At 38.1% G+C, this 16,611-nt stretch overlaps 1 protein-coding gene across 3 annotated transcripts in view; it reads left to right on the plus strand.

Moving 5' to 3' along the window:
* PLCB1 (phospholipase C beta 1) overlaps nt 1-16,611 on the plus strand; it is a 359,203-nt gene that overhangs the window by 241,581 nt on the left and 101,011 nt on the right. For all 3 annotated transcript variants that reach the window (XM_072331035.1, XM_072331034.1, XM_072331036.1), the window contains 2 exons: nt 6,227-6,384; nt 10,545-10,627. In XM_072331035.1, the coding sequence (XP_072187136.1) occupies nt 6,227-6,384; nt 10,545-10,627 (241 nt within the window). The remainder of the gene's footprint in view (nt 1-6,226; nt 6,385-10,544; nt 10,628-16,611) is intronic.

Genomic DNA, 16,611 nt, shown 5'->3' on the forward strand with positions numbered 1-16,611 from the left:
TCTGCAGATTTCTTCACCTGCGTGTCCAATGAATTGCAGAAATTCCATTTGGAAGTATGATCTTCGGACTTCAATTAGCATAAAATTCCTGATTTAGTAAACTGGGGGAAGGAAATCAGAATAAAGCCAGGAGATGGAGCAAACTAAGTTTGAATCTCCTTTGAATTCCACTTAAGAGTTTGTATTGTCACATTTAGAAGCACAAAACACATGCCCTTGCCTTTTAGTAAGTTCATTATGTTCAATAAGTGTGTGGCAGCTGGCTTACAATGAGATTTATGATGTGATTTTATCCATGTATTACAAAAACTGGCAGTCTTAGATTTTGCATCGAGGCTAGACCGCATACTGTGATACACATTACATTTTCAGTCTTCCAAAAAGGGCTTAATTCAGCTGAAATCAGTGAAATTAATGATCACAAACTATTCTTTATCCCAAGATTTCAAAGGGCCAGCTGAAGTGCTTATGGCATTGGAAGCAAAGCTCCACTAAAACCTCTGCCCTCACTGGAGCTGTGAAATAGCAACTAGTCATGTAATAATTACTAGAAAAATAAGAAAACCATTCCATCCAGCCTTACTTCATTATTACTGAGCTTAATGCTCTACCAATTATTTTCCCTTTGTTGGCTTTTTAAACCCAGAAAAAGAATACACAAAGAAACAATATTATAACATAAAAAGAAACATGTGCACACTCTAAATTTATTTTTAATTACCGAGATCATTTTCCTAGCCTTTAGTAGAAACCCTTGGCAGTACATCAAGTCCTGATTATTTATTTAGAAGTGTTACTGCTTTCTTTTTCTTAGGGAAATGTAATTTTTAAGGTAAAAACTCATCGATAAAGAAGTGATTTACAGTGAGCCTAGGCTAGATTAAAGGAATCTGTTTTGTAAACTTCTTTTTCTCTGTCTCACTGGAGTCACACGTATTTATTTTTTTACTTACTCCTTTGAACTCTTAAAGAGCAACTGCTTCTTTTTTCCAGTTTTCTCACCAGCTTTGTCTCAGGTTGTCACAGTGGGGAGCGACGTTGCAACATTTCTCTCAGCAGCACGCGAAGTCTAATAGGAATTATGATTATATATCATTGCTAATATTGCACACCTTGGCTGTGCAACTTGTTGTATATGTGACATGCTAAATATGAAAATCACAAGCCTATGACACGGGCTTTGTCTTCGAAGAAAAAAGACTAGTAGCAGTAGGTTATGGAGTTATCACTTCAGAGCATGTGGCCAGCATGGGACTATCCCACTCACCTTCAGCACAGAATCATAGCATGGCCTGGGTTGAAAAGGGCCATAATGATCATCTTGTTTCACCCCCATGCTATGTGCAGGGTTGCCAGCCACTGGACATCTGCTTCCCTGCTTACAGTCTGATACTTTCAGATGTTTCTATAAAAGGCCTTCTGAGAAACATCTCCAAAACTGTCTCTACAGTTTCCAAGATGGCAGCAACATATGGAAAGGAAGGAATGATGGGCAGTACTCAATCTGAGCACGCGTTTTTCTAAGAACAAGAGCAGGTTTTGACTGGCTTCTTCATGCCTCTCAAGTTGTGCCGAGCTCAGCTGATCAGCTGAGAAGACCAAGGGCTCTGGTGTCTGCCAGCACCACCAAGTCCTTCCTGGTGAACTAGAGGGTAGGAGAACTGAAGGGGTTGTTTCATTATTCCCCTCAATACATTGTGAAAGCTTGTGCAACACTGAGGAAAAGGGCTGAGATTTAGCGTTGAAGTTGGTTTGAATGTGATGACTTCACCTCAAAGGAAGCTGCAGACCTCTGTCTACTTACTATGGCCAATTCTGTGGCAGCAGCTTCCACAGTTACAATATTTACTTTGGCCATTAAATTAACCTGGTTAACTTTAGCTACTAGAAGATAAATCAGTGGAGAGTAAGCTGTTGTTGCCTCACAGTGGAAAGACTATACTTGTTGGAGGTCTTAGGAGTTTGCTGAGGCCCCAGTTTGATGCCCTGCACTGAAAATAAATTCCTGCACACCTGTGCAGAGGACTTTCTCTCTCCTGAGAGGCAGGATGGGCTGCAAAGGAGTTCAGGTCAGGAGGGAGGGGTAGATCCTGGTGGTCTATCCCTAGTTCAAAAGTGGGGCAGGACAAACTACTTACGTTTTGAATAATTAGACATTATCGTAAGGAAGATTGTTTTTATACCTCAGATGGACAAACTGATGGTTTTGCATACAATGTGTCACCATCTGGAGTCAGATTAGCAAAGGTTTAAGATTTAAGTGAACTGTGAGCATACAGATATATACAACTTTCAGCAAACGCTGCAGATCTTTGGCAGCTTCTGTAAGTTGGTGATTCTTAGCTGTGTGAGATTCTCTTGCATCTTCCTCTGAGGCATCTGGTTTTTGTGAGAAAGTGATTACTCAGGCAGAACTCTGATTGAAAGTTTCTTGGACATCCTGCTGTGTAAAAAAATGTTTGTGTGTTTGTTCCTGTTTAGACAGCTGAATGCTCATACTTGTACTGTTAAATCTCAGTTTACCTTTTTTATTGTCCTAGAGGGTTACATGTTCCCTTTAACCAGCTTCACCCATGTCAGTTTGAACCCTCATTCTGAAGCCATATCCCAAGCAATAGAGTTTAGTCTAGTTTTTAAAGTGAGTGGAATCCATGTAAAAAGGAGAGGAAAAGATTCAATTTTTTGAATCACCTTAAGGCAAAACTAGTCATTACTGTCCAGATGACTGGCACCAAAATTCATACAGGAAGCTTGTTTGATGAGATCTGATGTTGGATAATTGAGAAAACTCAAGATCATTAAAGTGCTTTGTTACCTGTCAATAGTATTTCGTTCACTACTGCTTTATGAGTTTTCAAGATCTTCTGTGTCTTCTGTGGCCCCTCTTTGTGTGTGTGCGTGTGTGTGTGTGTCTTGAAGGCCAACCAGTGACAGTAGAGTGAAATAAAAGAACTGTTGTTTTCCCCCTCTCTAAGAAAGATAAAACTGTGTTGAGAAGAGCAGAGGAAAGTCTCCTTTAGTAGGTCCCTGTGGGTCTCGCACCCTCAGTGTAGTTGGAGAGACTCAGCTGGGTGTGCAGGAGGGTTGCAAGGATTCAAGGTCTATTAGGTCCTACTGCTGGGTGCCCGTACACCCAGTGCCAGTTCTGTTACATAGCCTGGCTGCAGCAGTGCAGCTGCCCAAGCGCTACTGGCAGCTAAGTACAAATGTGGACTCAGCCCCAGCCCTCCTGGTTTATGCAAGAGTTACATCTTCTGCTCAGCTGGACCTGAATTGGTACTGACAGCAAGTGTATTCCTGTGCTGGCTGAACCAAGCAAGCCACATATCTTACCTTGGTCCAGCGTAATGCGTTAAAAATAACAGGTATAAGGCAAGATAATTGTTTAGACTAACAGTAGCAGAATTGCAATGAATGAGATCTAATTCAACAGTCCTGTTTGTGGTGAAATAACTTGAGAAGAGACTAAATTCAGATAAATGCACTGTGTCTGGAAAGCCTGAAAAACACACCTTCTGTTACTGCTAAGCTCAAAAGTTAGGCTCCCAGTAGTACGGGAGTCTGAATTTGCATGTTGAAAGCTACAGTGTAGATCAAGAGTGGGAATAGCTTTTCCGGGACATCCCTGAAAAGGTGAGGTCTAGCATGATGTTTGTGTAGGGTAGCTGCTTTTTCATGCTGGGAGAAAAAGGTGTGGAAGGTGGGTAAGGTGGCAGGAGCAGCTTCTGTTTCAAGAGTAATGAAAGGACAGCAAACGCCTGGGACCAACTTTGGGGAAGGCAAATATCTTACGATCATAATTAAATTTTAAGCTCATGCACTTCTAAGTCTTGCACTTAGAAAAACAGCAGTGAATAAACCTAAGAAAGATGCATTTGCTGAGAAACAAGTCACTTCAAGCTATGGAAGTGTGGAACTGGTGTGTATGGGAAAACGTGCGTCATGTTCTCAGCTTGCATGCATGACTACAGGCTCATTAGCCTTAGCATCTATTTTTTGTGTCAGTTATGATTTGGCCGCATGTTATTAGAAAAGCTGATTTTTGTCAAAATCTGTTTCTACTTGAGAAATGACGTGGTAAAAGTATTGTGACGCTATTGTGGATTCTGTATGTGTTATAGAAGGGGATACGTAACGTTTTCAATTTCCAGTATTACAAATTTGATCTGTGCTATCTGTGCTCAGGATATTAAAACTATCATTCTGCAGCTATTCTCCTTAGTTTCTCTGTTAGCGCAATTTGGAATAGATGCAGATGACACGACAGTTTGTAAATAATATAGGTTAAAAAAATTGAGCAAGCATCCCTAATAATCTAAATTTAGAAAAATAAGCTATAGAGAGCATTGAAACCCTTGCTATCATTTTATGATCGGACTAGGAGACTTTCTTAAGATTGAATGTTTTGGAGATTAAGCATCATCCTCTTGTCCTTAGCAGGAATCCTTCCAAAAGGTCTGAGCCTTATTAACAAGGTAGTGTGGAAGAGTGTTAGATGGCAAATGATGCATGTCATGATTTACTTAAGCACTTTTGAAGGTTATGGATCTTGTAGTCCAGATTGCTTGGCAATAATGACCGGTCATTTCTCAGCAGATACAGTCGTTTGTTAATCATAAAATAATTTGTTAATCAAAATGCAAATCAAAGTGTTTTGAGACCAAGGGAAGAGAACCGTGAAAACAAGTTTTCTAAGTGAATGTGCTTTCAGGCAGCTGAGCTCAGAGGACCCACTTAATGTCAGTTGCTTAGGTATAAATGCACAGAAATGTGTGCTGTTGTACCCTGATCTGTGCTACTGCTCGCTTGTACCCTGTAAAGACAAAGAGCCACTGATTACCACAGGTACTTGAGATAGCACCAAGATGATTATTGTGGGGGTAAAGATAACCTGGCGTTATCAAGGGTGTGGGGGGTAGCACAGAAAAAAGTGAAGGAAAAAAGAGACACATCATCACTTTGCTGACTCCATTTAGATTTTCAGAACCTTCCAACACAAGCCAAATTGTGTTATAAACTTGTATTTCCCAGAAGATGCTGAGAAATCTTATGGATTTCAATGGGAGTGTAATGTTAATATGTTTTGAGTGTTTATGATTGTTTCAGTTCATGCATCAGACATGCACGTAGTAAACAGGAATTTTCCAACAAGAAGATTTTCTGTACCTTTTTACAGTGAAACATAAAAACACGGAAAACAGACAGTGCTGTTTGGTAATGCAAACAGAAACATATAGTTCTCAGCATAAAACCTAAACATAGAGCCAAAGAGGCAATAAAACAAGGATTAATCTGTATGGTATTGTATGCCTGTCTGGATAAAACATTTTGTGTAACTCCCATCGGTGAAGAATCTTTAGCATAAATGATCTCACTGCCTCCTTAGAATGCAAGTGAATTCCCTCCAAAGGATCCATGAAAACCTTCTTTATACATCTGCTAGAAAGCAGGAAGCTGCATCCATTTTCTTAACGTAGAAAGCAAGCATTAGGCAGGTCTTCTGTTATCTTTCCCTCTGTGCTCAAAGAAATTTGTGTCCATCCAACTGGAACCCAGCCTGTTGAAACAGGGGGAGAGTGCTGTGGCTGAGCACAACTGGAATTGTTTGTTTAGTATTTAATACTTCCTGAGTTTGGGAAGAAGTTTTCCTTGTTTATTTTTAGATTTATATTATGTCATTGCTGGATATTGGTAGTCTAATTAAATTTCTTCTTTTGTAATATAGCATTACATAGGAAATTTTACTGAGTAACTCAGCACAGTGATTAGAGTGTTAAAATATAGATTTGAGACCTGGGCATGGTACCATTAGTGATCATTCAGGAGGTTGGTTTTATCTTGCACTGAACACTGCATAATATTTGAGAACTGACTGTCCCGAGCTGTCTCTGAATTTCACTCTGTTTGTTACAGGGTAACAAAGTCCTTAGAACTGATACAAGTTATTTCACATCAACTTTGTCTAACAGAAGTTTATGAATTGGCTTTGATATATTTCTCTCTCCTCATTCACAATGGTTTAACTTATGGCAGAATGCAAACCATGACATTGACTCTGCCTAAGTCATTTCCATTAATCATTACATATTTTGTATGCCTTTGAGTGTTATTCCTGTCAGCCGAGGGTAAAAGATGCTGTTAACTCTAATTATCATTAGATTATTTGTATTTATTCCCGAGGCCTAAAATGACTCTCTTTTATCATGTCCTTGTTATGTTGCCTCAGCTGGTCAGCTGGCCGGGAACTCTTCAGTGGAGATGTATCGGCAAGTGCTTCTGTCAGGCTGCCGCTGTGTGGAGCTGGACTGCTGGAAAGGGAGAACAGCTGAAGAAGAGCCGGTCATTACGCACGGGTTCACTATGACAACTGAAATATCTTTCAAGGTACGGCAGCACAGCGTGCTGGGGTGGCTGGCTTCAGCTAGGGCAGTTTCTTTTACGTAAAACGCATGAGAAATTCCTTGATAGAATATTGCCGCAAAGGTAGAAGGGAGGAAAAGTTTACAAGTAAAAAGGTGTTTTTAAAAGGAGATTTCAGAGTGTGTGTGGAATCATTGGAAGAGGTGAACCTTGCAGAGGAAGAGATTCTTTGATGGTTACCCCTGTCCCTGATACTGGGGATAAGATCTGAAGCACAAAAGGGAGAAAACTTAGTAGCTTTGGAGATTGTGAGGGGATATTAATGCCGTTCAAACCTTGTGTTTATCATCTGTATTTCTGAATTTCATCTTCCATTTCCCTTTTCTGTAATAAAAGGTAGAAGTACTACCCTAGCCATAACATTAAATTGTTACCTTGTTGCTATTGTCAGAGATGTTTCTGATCTGAAGCATTAGAGGAATGAGATGGAGGGATTTTTCTGTCCTGTTAATATTGGTAGTCAGCGCAGGTTGTAATGATACCTCGAGATACCATTTTTGAAGAGTAAAGAAATAATTCTTATTCATCTGAGACACTAATTTGCTATGGAAATACATTTCTAGACTCACCGGTGTGCAAGAAGACTTGGAAAAATATCCATTTCTGAGTTTGGTTGTGTTGCAGGTGATAGATGTGGTTTTTCTACAGATTACAAATTTGAAGCACGTCTCCCACATCTGAAGCATGAGTTACTGTTGATTTTCTTTTGCCTTGTACTGCCTTCCTTGAGGGGGAAAAAAAATAACAGTGCTACTACACAGACAAAACATCAAATTTCACTCAACACCAGAGCATTACTTTTTTTGTCAATTTGTTTTTTCTAACTCTCCGCTGATTTAATTAATCACAGGAAAATGTAAAACACAACCTTCTTTCACTTTTGGTATTAACTTTCCCATGGAACTGGTGAAAAGCATTTATGTTTATGTGCACAGAGTTTGATTGCTGAAAGTCCTTTAGTTAGGGTAGACAGCTCTCAACTTCTCCTTGGTGAAGAGGAATTTAAAACAAAATTAACCTGATTCTTAAAAGGAGTATTGGTAGGAATGAGAATCGTCCTGGTAGCTTAGAAGTTCAACTCTAAGAATTGTTTTTGCAGGAGAGGTATGAAATGGGTTTTAAAGAAAATCAAGTGGGTTTTGTATGTCAGTTCAGGGCAAATATTTTTCTCCCCACAGAAATTATATAAATGTATTGACTGCTGTTTTTCTTTTCAACACTCAACATACACTGCTTGGATTAGGAGGAGCAAAATGATAGTGAAATGATGTGTCAGAAGTACATGAATCAATTCAGAGTGATTACTGGGTCTTGATTACTGAATCATTTGTCAGTTCATGCTTTTGGCATGACTGCAGCACACAATGCCTCAGACATTCACTGACTCCTTTTGCTGCCTCAGACTTTCTGAAGTGCAGAGAAAGAGCCAGTATATACTGCCCATTTCTATGTTGCTGGAGTTTTGGTTCTGGGGTTTTAGTGCTTTTTTTTTTTTCCTGTTTGTTTTCTTTTTGCACTTCTTCATGATATTTAGAAGATTCTTCTCAGCAGCAGACTGCAAGCTGCTGCAAGGATGTGATCTTATAGGGAACCAGTATTTTTTCATGCCATAACCATGAATCTGTGTACTTGTAAATACCTTGGAGATCTGTTTCAGGTGAGTCATTCTGAAGCAGAAGTAAAATGTGGCACTTATCATGTTCTTTTTTGACCATAGAGAATTTGCATTTACATTTGAAGGCACTGTGAGACTGAATCACCATTGTGCCATGGAACCAAAATCTGAAGCTTTTATCCTCAAATTTCATCAATGTCATCCTGGTTTTTACTCTTTCAGGCTATTCTTCTCCATACATGCTGAATTTTATCCCTTTTTGCAACTGAGAATGCAGTTGAAAGTGTCTTCATGGATTTATTCACAGCTAAAGCAGTGCGTAAGAGCATGAAAGGCCTCAGGACTGCTCTCAGCAGTACTTTTGTATCTGGTCTTCTTAAACTCTCGGTCATGCTCTTTAAGCAAAGGGAGTAGGATGCAAATGGGTGGTGACCAAGCAAACACCAGTCATGTGGGTAGGAAGCATTTAGGTGACTTAATATTTGTAATCCTATTCTCAGCCTTGCTGTTCCCTTGCAATGGCAAAACTGCTAGAGATACTCTTATGAATCTCACAGTACAACCATTGTAAGGTGGCATCAGCATTCAGTAATTTACCGTTGCTGGAAAAAGTGTGCATCAAGAGTCACTCCATTTTATGTTTGCCTATGGGAGAACCACTAGTGTGAAACTGCAGCTTTCTACCTGCTTTCCGTTTACTGTTCTCCCAATAGAATCATGGAATCGTAGAATCACTCAGGTTGGAAAAGACCTTAAAGATCATCGAGTCCAACTGCAACCTAACAATACTACCCTAAATAACAACCCTCTGCTAAATCATGTCTCTGAGCACCACATCCAAACAGCTTGTAAACACATCCAGGGATGGTGATTCAACCATCTCCTCGGTGAGCCTATTCCAGTGCTTAACAACCTTTTCTGTAAAGAAGCTTCTCCTGACATTCAGCCTTAAACTTACCATGGCACAACTTAAGACTGTTTGCTCTTGTCCTGTCACCAGTGAGAAGAGACCAACCCTGCTCTCACTGTAAGCTCCTTTCAGATATTAGAAGAGAGCCTCCTTTTCCCCAGACTAAACGGCCCCAGTTCCTTCAGTCTCTCCTTATAGGGCATATTCTCCAAGCCTTTCACCAGCCTTGTTGCCCTTCTTTGGACCTGCTCCAGCACCTTGATATCCTTTCTGTACTGAGTTGCCCAAAACTGAACTGAAAATATTTCAATAAATATTTTGCCTTTCTGCTTTCTTCAGAGACTTAGTTGAAGCATGTGAATGGTTAGTGATATGTGAGGCATTCATATATTGGATGGTTGCAGTTTATTAAATGGAGTCATCCATCACCTGTTGGAGTGTGCTGGAAAAGCTACTTTCTCATCTTGTAAGACATGCTATGACAAGGCATGCCTTTCATAAAAGCTGTAAATTGTGGTTGTACCATAGCTTGCATCAGCAGATCTTGAGATGGTGTATGCATTGCTTTCAGCCCCAAATCAGAAGGAATGGACCAGAAAGTCTGCTTTCGTGTTAGGAAGTGCATTCCTTACTTTTACACTTTTGAGTCTAATATTCTCAAGTACAGAAAGAGAATAAAAGGAATCCCCATGGAGCGCTAGTTTGAAATAAACAAATCTTATAATTTTAAGTCATTGTTATGATTTGGGATGGAACAGGTTTATGAGATCTTTCAGACTCAAGAACAGTAAAATCTTCAGTACTCAGTAAGTTCTCATGAAAAAAAAGATCAATATTCCAATAGGAAATTGTGAGTCAATTCTAATGCTGAGTGCATCGCTGTATCATGTACCTCACTAAAATTAGTGTCACCAAATGATTAAGCTACTATATTTACAGTTGCTATTTTCTATCAAAGGCAAAAGGACACTTCTACGTAAGTTTAAATTTCTGAGCCCTTTTTGATTAATACTGTGCTGTTATAATTGAGTAACTTTCTCCTTTCCTTCCCTTTGGTTCTTTGCTCTGGAGGGGTTTCTCTCATCAAAAAAAAACCAACAGCCCAACAAAACACAAAACAAAGAACCGAGAACTAAAACTTGTAAGTCAGTCACTAAGGATTTTAAAGGTATCTGCTTGTGTCAATTATGAGTGTGATATGAGATATCTATGCAGAAAAAACATGAGTTTGTCAGAGTGTGTTCATTATTATGCAAAATAATTAATGAAAAGTATAGCTTCAGGCATGGAACAACACTGTGCGGAGATCAAGTTTTACATTTGAACTTCTGATTTAAGCAGACATAGGTCATTTCTGGGGAAAAATTGTGCAGGAGAATCATCAAACATTTTGGAGATGTGGTTACAGCTCAGGCTGAAAAGAATTGTTTGCTGCAAAAAGTTCATGCATAGCTTTCAAGGATGTTTAGGATAGAAGATCTGAGTATGATTTCCAGTAGTTTGGATACAATTGCTGCGGGGTCTTATCTGTTTTCAAACACCAAAATATTGTTTCTATAGAGACATGACTTTGTAACTATGTATATTTTGATTCTTTAGGAAGTAATAGAAGCTATTGCTGAGTGTGCATTTAAGACATCGCCCTTTCCAATCCTCCTTTCCTTTGAAAATCACGTGGATTCGTAAGTAATTACCCGTTTTCCCCATATGGTGTTATATTTTTATAACTAAACACAGGATTATGAATGAAGTTGAGGCAGGTTTATTATCTGATGTGATCAACAGCTCTTATCCAAACTAAAAGTTTATATCAGCTTAAGTAGCTCAGATCATCAGAATGAATTGGGAACGTTCTTAACAACCTTCCTGAATTAGAATATTTAGATTCTTTAAATAGACAGAGAAAGCTTAAATAATTATGAGATGAATGTTGTTAATTTTATAGTCTTTTATAGTCTCGATATGTCCTACTGAAGTGGTGCTTGTCAAAGAAAGAGAAGCAATATTTCACCTGCTTGCATCTGTTCTGCACTGTGGTTGTATTCTGTATTTGGTCTGTTTCTCATGTTAGAAGTAAATGCAAGAACCACTTCTCTACCAGGACTAGGCGTAGATTAGCGAGGATTACAAAATAGGTGGCATGGGAAGGTAGGAACTCTTCACTTCTGGGAAAAAAAAGAAAAAATCCATCTGCCTAAGCTGTTTTCTCTTGGGTGGGGGGGTTTGTTTGTTTTAATTGCTTATGTTGCACATTTTACTACATAAGAGAAGGAGGAAAAAAAAATAAAATGAGAACACTTAGATGTGTCCCTATTACCTGTGTTGTAATTACTAACCTAGATCTGATATTCATTTCTATTTTTGCATAATCTTTTGTTTGTTTATTTGTGTAGGCACCACATAGTTCCAAATGAGATGATGTTGGCACACAGCATGTGCCGTAACTTCAGTTGTTTTGTTCCCTTTTGTTTGCTACTGTGAAAACATTTTCAGTGCTTCTGGGGCCAATTTGGGTTGAGAAACGTTTCTTTCATTTAAAAGAAAAAAATAATCCTTGGGGATGCTTTGGGGATTTAATACAAATTAGAAAAGATGTTGGCACTTTTCAAAAAGGAAAAAGGTGAGGGCTAACTGCTTTCCTACTCTTTTAGGGAGAAGTTTCTTTTTACAAGGTATTTATGGATGTGTTTAAGAATAGAGTAACAGTACTGATCAAAAATGGTTTAGGTAGAAAAATTTTAAATCCAAGTGCTGACATACAATGCCTTTGCCTTTACAATTCCTTTGCCATATGGTATTGTAAGCTTTGCACATGATCAATATTTTACATGGGTAGATAGCAGTAGGACAAGGGGGAATGGTTTGAAACTGAAAGAGGAAAGATTCAGATTATGTCTGTGGGAAATTCTTCTCTGAGAGGGTGCTGAGTTGCTGTGGTAGGGGGCTGGAACTTAATGATTCTTGAGGTCCCTTCTCACCCAAGCCATTCTGTGATCCTATAAGCTTTCAGAATAAAACACTATGTTTTGTTGACAAATAGATGCTTGCACTGTGCACTTTATAAGACAGCAAGGTTATGATTAAAAAAACTACCTGTTAAATCCTACTTAGCTGACTCTGTCTTCCTCAAAAAGACCACAAAGGTGCTGTATTTAATTTCTTTCTCTAATCAGTCCCCACACTCGCTTCTTTTTGGGTTAGTCATATCACTTCCGACTCTTTTACACTCAACTACTGCAGTAGGTTTTAATTCACAGTGTTTTTCACTGCATTTCCAAATGCAACTTCTTGTCTTTAGAAAAGTTCTCAGTCATCATTCTTAAATCCACTTCATTTTGCCTTCATTCTTCTCTTTCTATTAAAATGTATGTTTGGAGAAGGTGCTTCTAATTTATCTTAAACAGAGCAGTTACGTTTTTCTTACTCTAAAGTCATTAAGACTTAAATTTTCCAGAGTGGTTTGTTGTATGTTAAGAAGATATCATAAATAGTTGTGTAAGACAAACTTCAGTCAGATGTAAGTTACGTGCACAAAACTGTAAGGTGAAACTTCCATCAGAGTCAAAGGTGTGGTGAAACTGCATGAACATGTCAAAGAGAGACCAGAATTACTTCTGCATTACTCTTATCTTTCAAATTTTCCCCCACAGAAACAACTGTATCTTCCTCTTCAAAAAAAACTCCACTCATGAAAGAATGAATTATCTTATTTTTTTTTCTTTTTCTCATATATTTCTATTATGTACCTTTTTAGCAAAGCAAATCTAGGAAATCAATATCAAATATTTTCTCTTCTTGAGCTTCTATTGCTGTTCATGATTTTTTGCTGCAGTAATTCATCAGACTTGCTGCATGTGAGTTCTAATTTTGCTTTGGCTGAAAATAATTTCTAGTTATTTTACTGACTGCTACAATTATCCCTTCGTTTCTTCACTAGTTTCTACAGAAATCTGCAATTAGTCATGCCACTCAGAGAAACCTTCACCTAATTCCATGGAATGCTCCCTTTGTCTTTTCTTTACCTGGAATGTTGTTTTTCTCCTAGGTCTTAAAATTGAGTTTGTGAGTACTAACAAACAGTGCTAAGTGTTTTCGGAGAACTGTCAAAACACATATAATGACATCAATTCCTACTTCAGGGTGACCAGATTTTCTCTTCTGATTGTCAAGTTACAAGAGTCAGTATTCATGGGTGAAATGCAGGTCCCCTACAAGTGGATGGAAATGTTGGCATTGGTTAAAACAGAAGAGTGGTTTACCTGTGTTTTTTATGCTTGGCTGTTAGGCATTGCAGTTATCAGAGTTAAATAAGTTATACATCAGCTATGTACATATGACAGAATTTGTCACCACTGAACTTAAAATGCAATTTTTCTTCCCCTGGTTTCAGCTCACAAGGGTATTTTTAACACTTTTTTTTCACTTGAGAAATAAATGAATTGTTTGTTAGCACACAGTGTTAGTCATCTCCTTTTACTTTCTTTCAGGTTTTGTTGTAGGATTCCTCTCAAATGCATAGCATGTAAATAACTTCTGTTTCCTTTAACTTTGCTGTGTATTCATTCTTGTCTATTTTTATGCAATGAGAAGTTTAGAAAAGGAAGTAAGCTATAGAATTTAGAATATATACAAATATATATATACATAGAATATTATGCATACCACCATTTTTATTAAAATATAAATGTGGATACTGAAAAAGACCATAATAAGAAAAGACATGCTTCTCTCAACAAACAGGAAACTGGCCTGAAAACTCTTAAAAGACCTCAAGAAGACCTTGATGTTTAAAATTAAGCTTACAAGAAGATAAGGTATCTGCAAATCTGCGAGCAGACAGCCTATAATTAGAAATGCACTGATGACATAGCAAAAAGGTTAAGTGATCCTTGAGCATTATCCATAGATGTCTTCCAAGATTAAATTTAATTACAGTTATTCATACCACCGATTTCTTGCTGGAATTGTTTCTTCAAATATTAATGGAATTATTCTCACTTTTTTTTCCAACGCTTTAAATTATTTTAAACTCTTTTGGGAAGGTTCTGTGTCTTTATTTGCTTTATGCAGAGTAAGGACTTCTGCAGAAGTGATAATACAATGTTAAGAGTAGTTGTGAGGTAGTGCCAGAGAGCCTCTATGAATGACCTTCATAATAGGTGTAGCACCAACACAGTAAAGTAAAATACAAGCAATGCAGTTATGTTAATGAAAACATTTCTTCAGATTCCCTGTACTTCCATATCTCCAGGTATCATGTTACTGCTTTATCTGCCCTTGCCCTGCCACATTCTAGGGGCGTATGCATTCATTCCACATATGGTAACCATCCATATCCACCAAGTGAAAATCATCCAGCAGATGGAGTTAGCTCTTTTGAGACAATCCATTTTCATTACATTCAATGAAGGCTAGAATTTCCAATAACAATAGATGTGGTTGTTTTTTCTTTATCTGACTCAGTGTTTCTTAACAACACAGATGAGAAAACACATTGATTGTTCTGGTTCATAATTTTGAAAGGAGGGTAAAATAAATGGAAACAAATACTCCAACTTGTAAAGTACTTTAATAGTAATACTATTGCTAATGATCTCTCTTAAAACGAAGCGTGTATTTGTGAGGATCACAGGGGGTACTGCTTGTTTAAATACTGAACTCCTACATAACTCTTATCTCCTAAACTTCTCAAGTTCTTTCTTGGGGGCTTTTTAAAATAACAGTTCATATGGTCAAGTTGACAAAGGAAAGTAGTTCTGTTATGTCAAGAGTTTTGTTCTTTGATATTGTCTGGTATTGCAAGACTTTTTTTTTTATATATTATTAAGATCTGTTACTTCTTAATTTTCCTTTTCCTCCTTTTTCCCCTCTGCAAAATGATTATATTGGAATTTATGTGCTAAACCAAAATGTGCTGCATTGAACTTTTCTCTTTTGCAAAAATGGAAGTCCTCACAGTGTGCTCTATGAGGTAACCATGTAATTAAACATGGGACATCAGAAGAATTTGTTCTAGCTGTTTTTTATGAAATTTATTAGATAAAAGTTCTGCATCCTTTTTCTATTTCATATCAAATGTTCTTTTTTGGGGTCAATGTGCCCATTCAAAAATGCTGGTGTCACAACTCATGTCTAATTATTGTGCTCTTGTGATTCAAGGAAGTGTTCCTTGTACTTTCTGGGTCCTAAGAGCATGGCTGTATTCACAGGATGCCCTAGTGGAGATGATAGGAAGTCATCCCTATAGACCCCTTGTAGGTGATAGCTGTGGTCTGCTTTCTTACTGAAGCAGAATGCTATGCCTTTATTTTCCCTGGTAGCTGGCAGTTAGAAATAGCTAAAGCACTGTCATTGCCTGATCTATTCCTCCTGTCACCATCTCCCTTGTGGGTTCTTAGTTTCACTGCCTTGCCTGTCTTCATCTTAATTTTCCATCCTCAGCTAAAAGTGGCTCTTAGCGTTTTTGCAGAATTGGCTGCATGTAAAAGAAATTAATGAAATACTGTAGTGATTTAAATTGCATGCAGCACTTCCATGGCTTGGTGGAATAATTTAAAACCTGCTCTCAGTATGTTTTGTAAATGACGGAGCTAATGGCCGGTTCACTCTGTATCTGCTTCAAGGGACAGCCAGCATGCTGATCTTAGGGAAGTTACGTGTTTTGATTCAAATGCCACCCAGCCTTTATCTTAGCTCTGGTTTGGCCCTGCTGAACTCAGAAAGAGCTCCATTGCCAAGTACTCAGTTGGTGGCTAATGGCAAAACAGTGAAGTTGCTGTACTCCTGGTTCACAAGAGAAAAATGAACGCTACTTTTTTCATATATATCCAGTTCTACTTTGTCATGAAAAGTAGCTCCATGGTAACATAACGGCTTATGTCATCTGTGTATCTTCCGTAGTATGTGGTTCATAGTTAGCAATAATTGAAGAGGTTGTATTAAACAAACTTTAATCAAAACTTCAGAGAGTATCAAAAACGAGAATTTTAAAAGAAACCTAAGCTCAGATGTTACGGGCTTTATTAGGCATATATAACAAACATGCACTGTTGTCTGAAATTAGAGAGTGAGTTTTAGCACTGCACTGCATGTTAAGATGATTTGAGTAATACTTATAAGCAATGTAACCTATCCTCAGTCCCGAAACTCCTATCACTGTGATACGCAGCAATTTCATTATTGGGTTGCACTTTGGGAAAATTGATTATGAGTAAAACTTGCTGAGATTGAGTTTATTTCTAGAGGATGTCAAGTCAACCGCTGAAGTAATTTGTTAAGGTAAAATTCAACACCAGATCTGATTAGAAAATAAAGAAGTAAAGGATCTGGCTGTTGACCCAAACAACAAGCTAAAATAATAGTTGAGCAGTTCCACCTGGTGTATTTATATTGGTCCCAGCTATGTATGTATTACAGGCATGTAGTATTTAATTTAAAATGCAGTTACACCAGCACTTATTACAGCAATTCTCCAAATTGACATAATGCCTCTTAACATTAGTACTAATTACATCTATGCTATGACTTCTGCCAGTGAAGATGCAGCAGGAGGCGAGAGCAGCACAAGCTGCTGATGCCAGCCTCACCCGTGAGGGTCTGCGAAGTGGGCCAGCACCATGTGAGGGAGAACATTGCAAAGCTGCATCTGGGAGCAGTGCTCAAGCTG

This window comes from Excalfactoria chinensis, chromosome 3, assembly GCF_039878825.1.
Source record: "Excalfactoria chinensis isolate bCotChi1 chromosome 3, bCotChi1.hap2, whole genome shotgun sequence".
Classification (NCBI taxonomy): Eukaryota; Metazoa; Chordata; class Aves; order Galliformes; family Phasianidae; genus Excalfactoria; species Excalfactoria chinensis.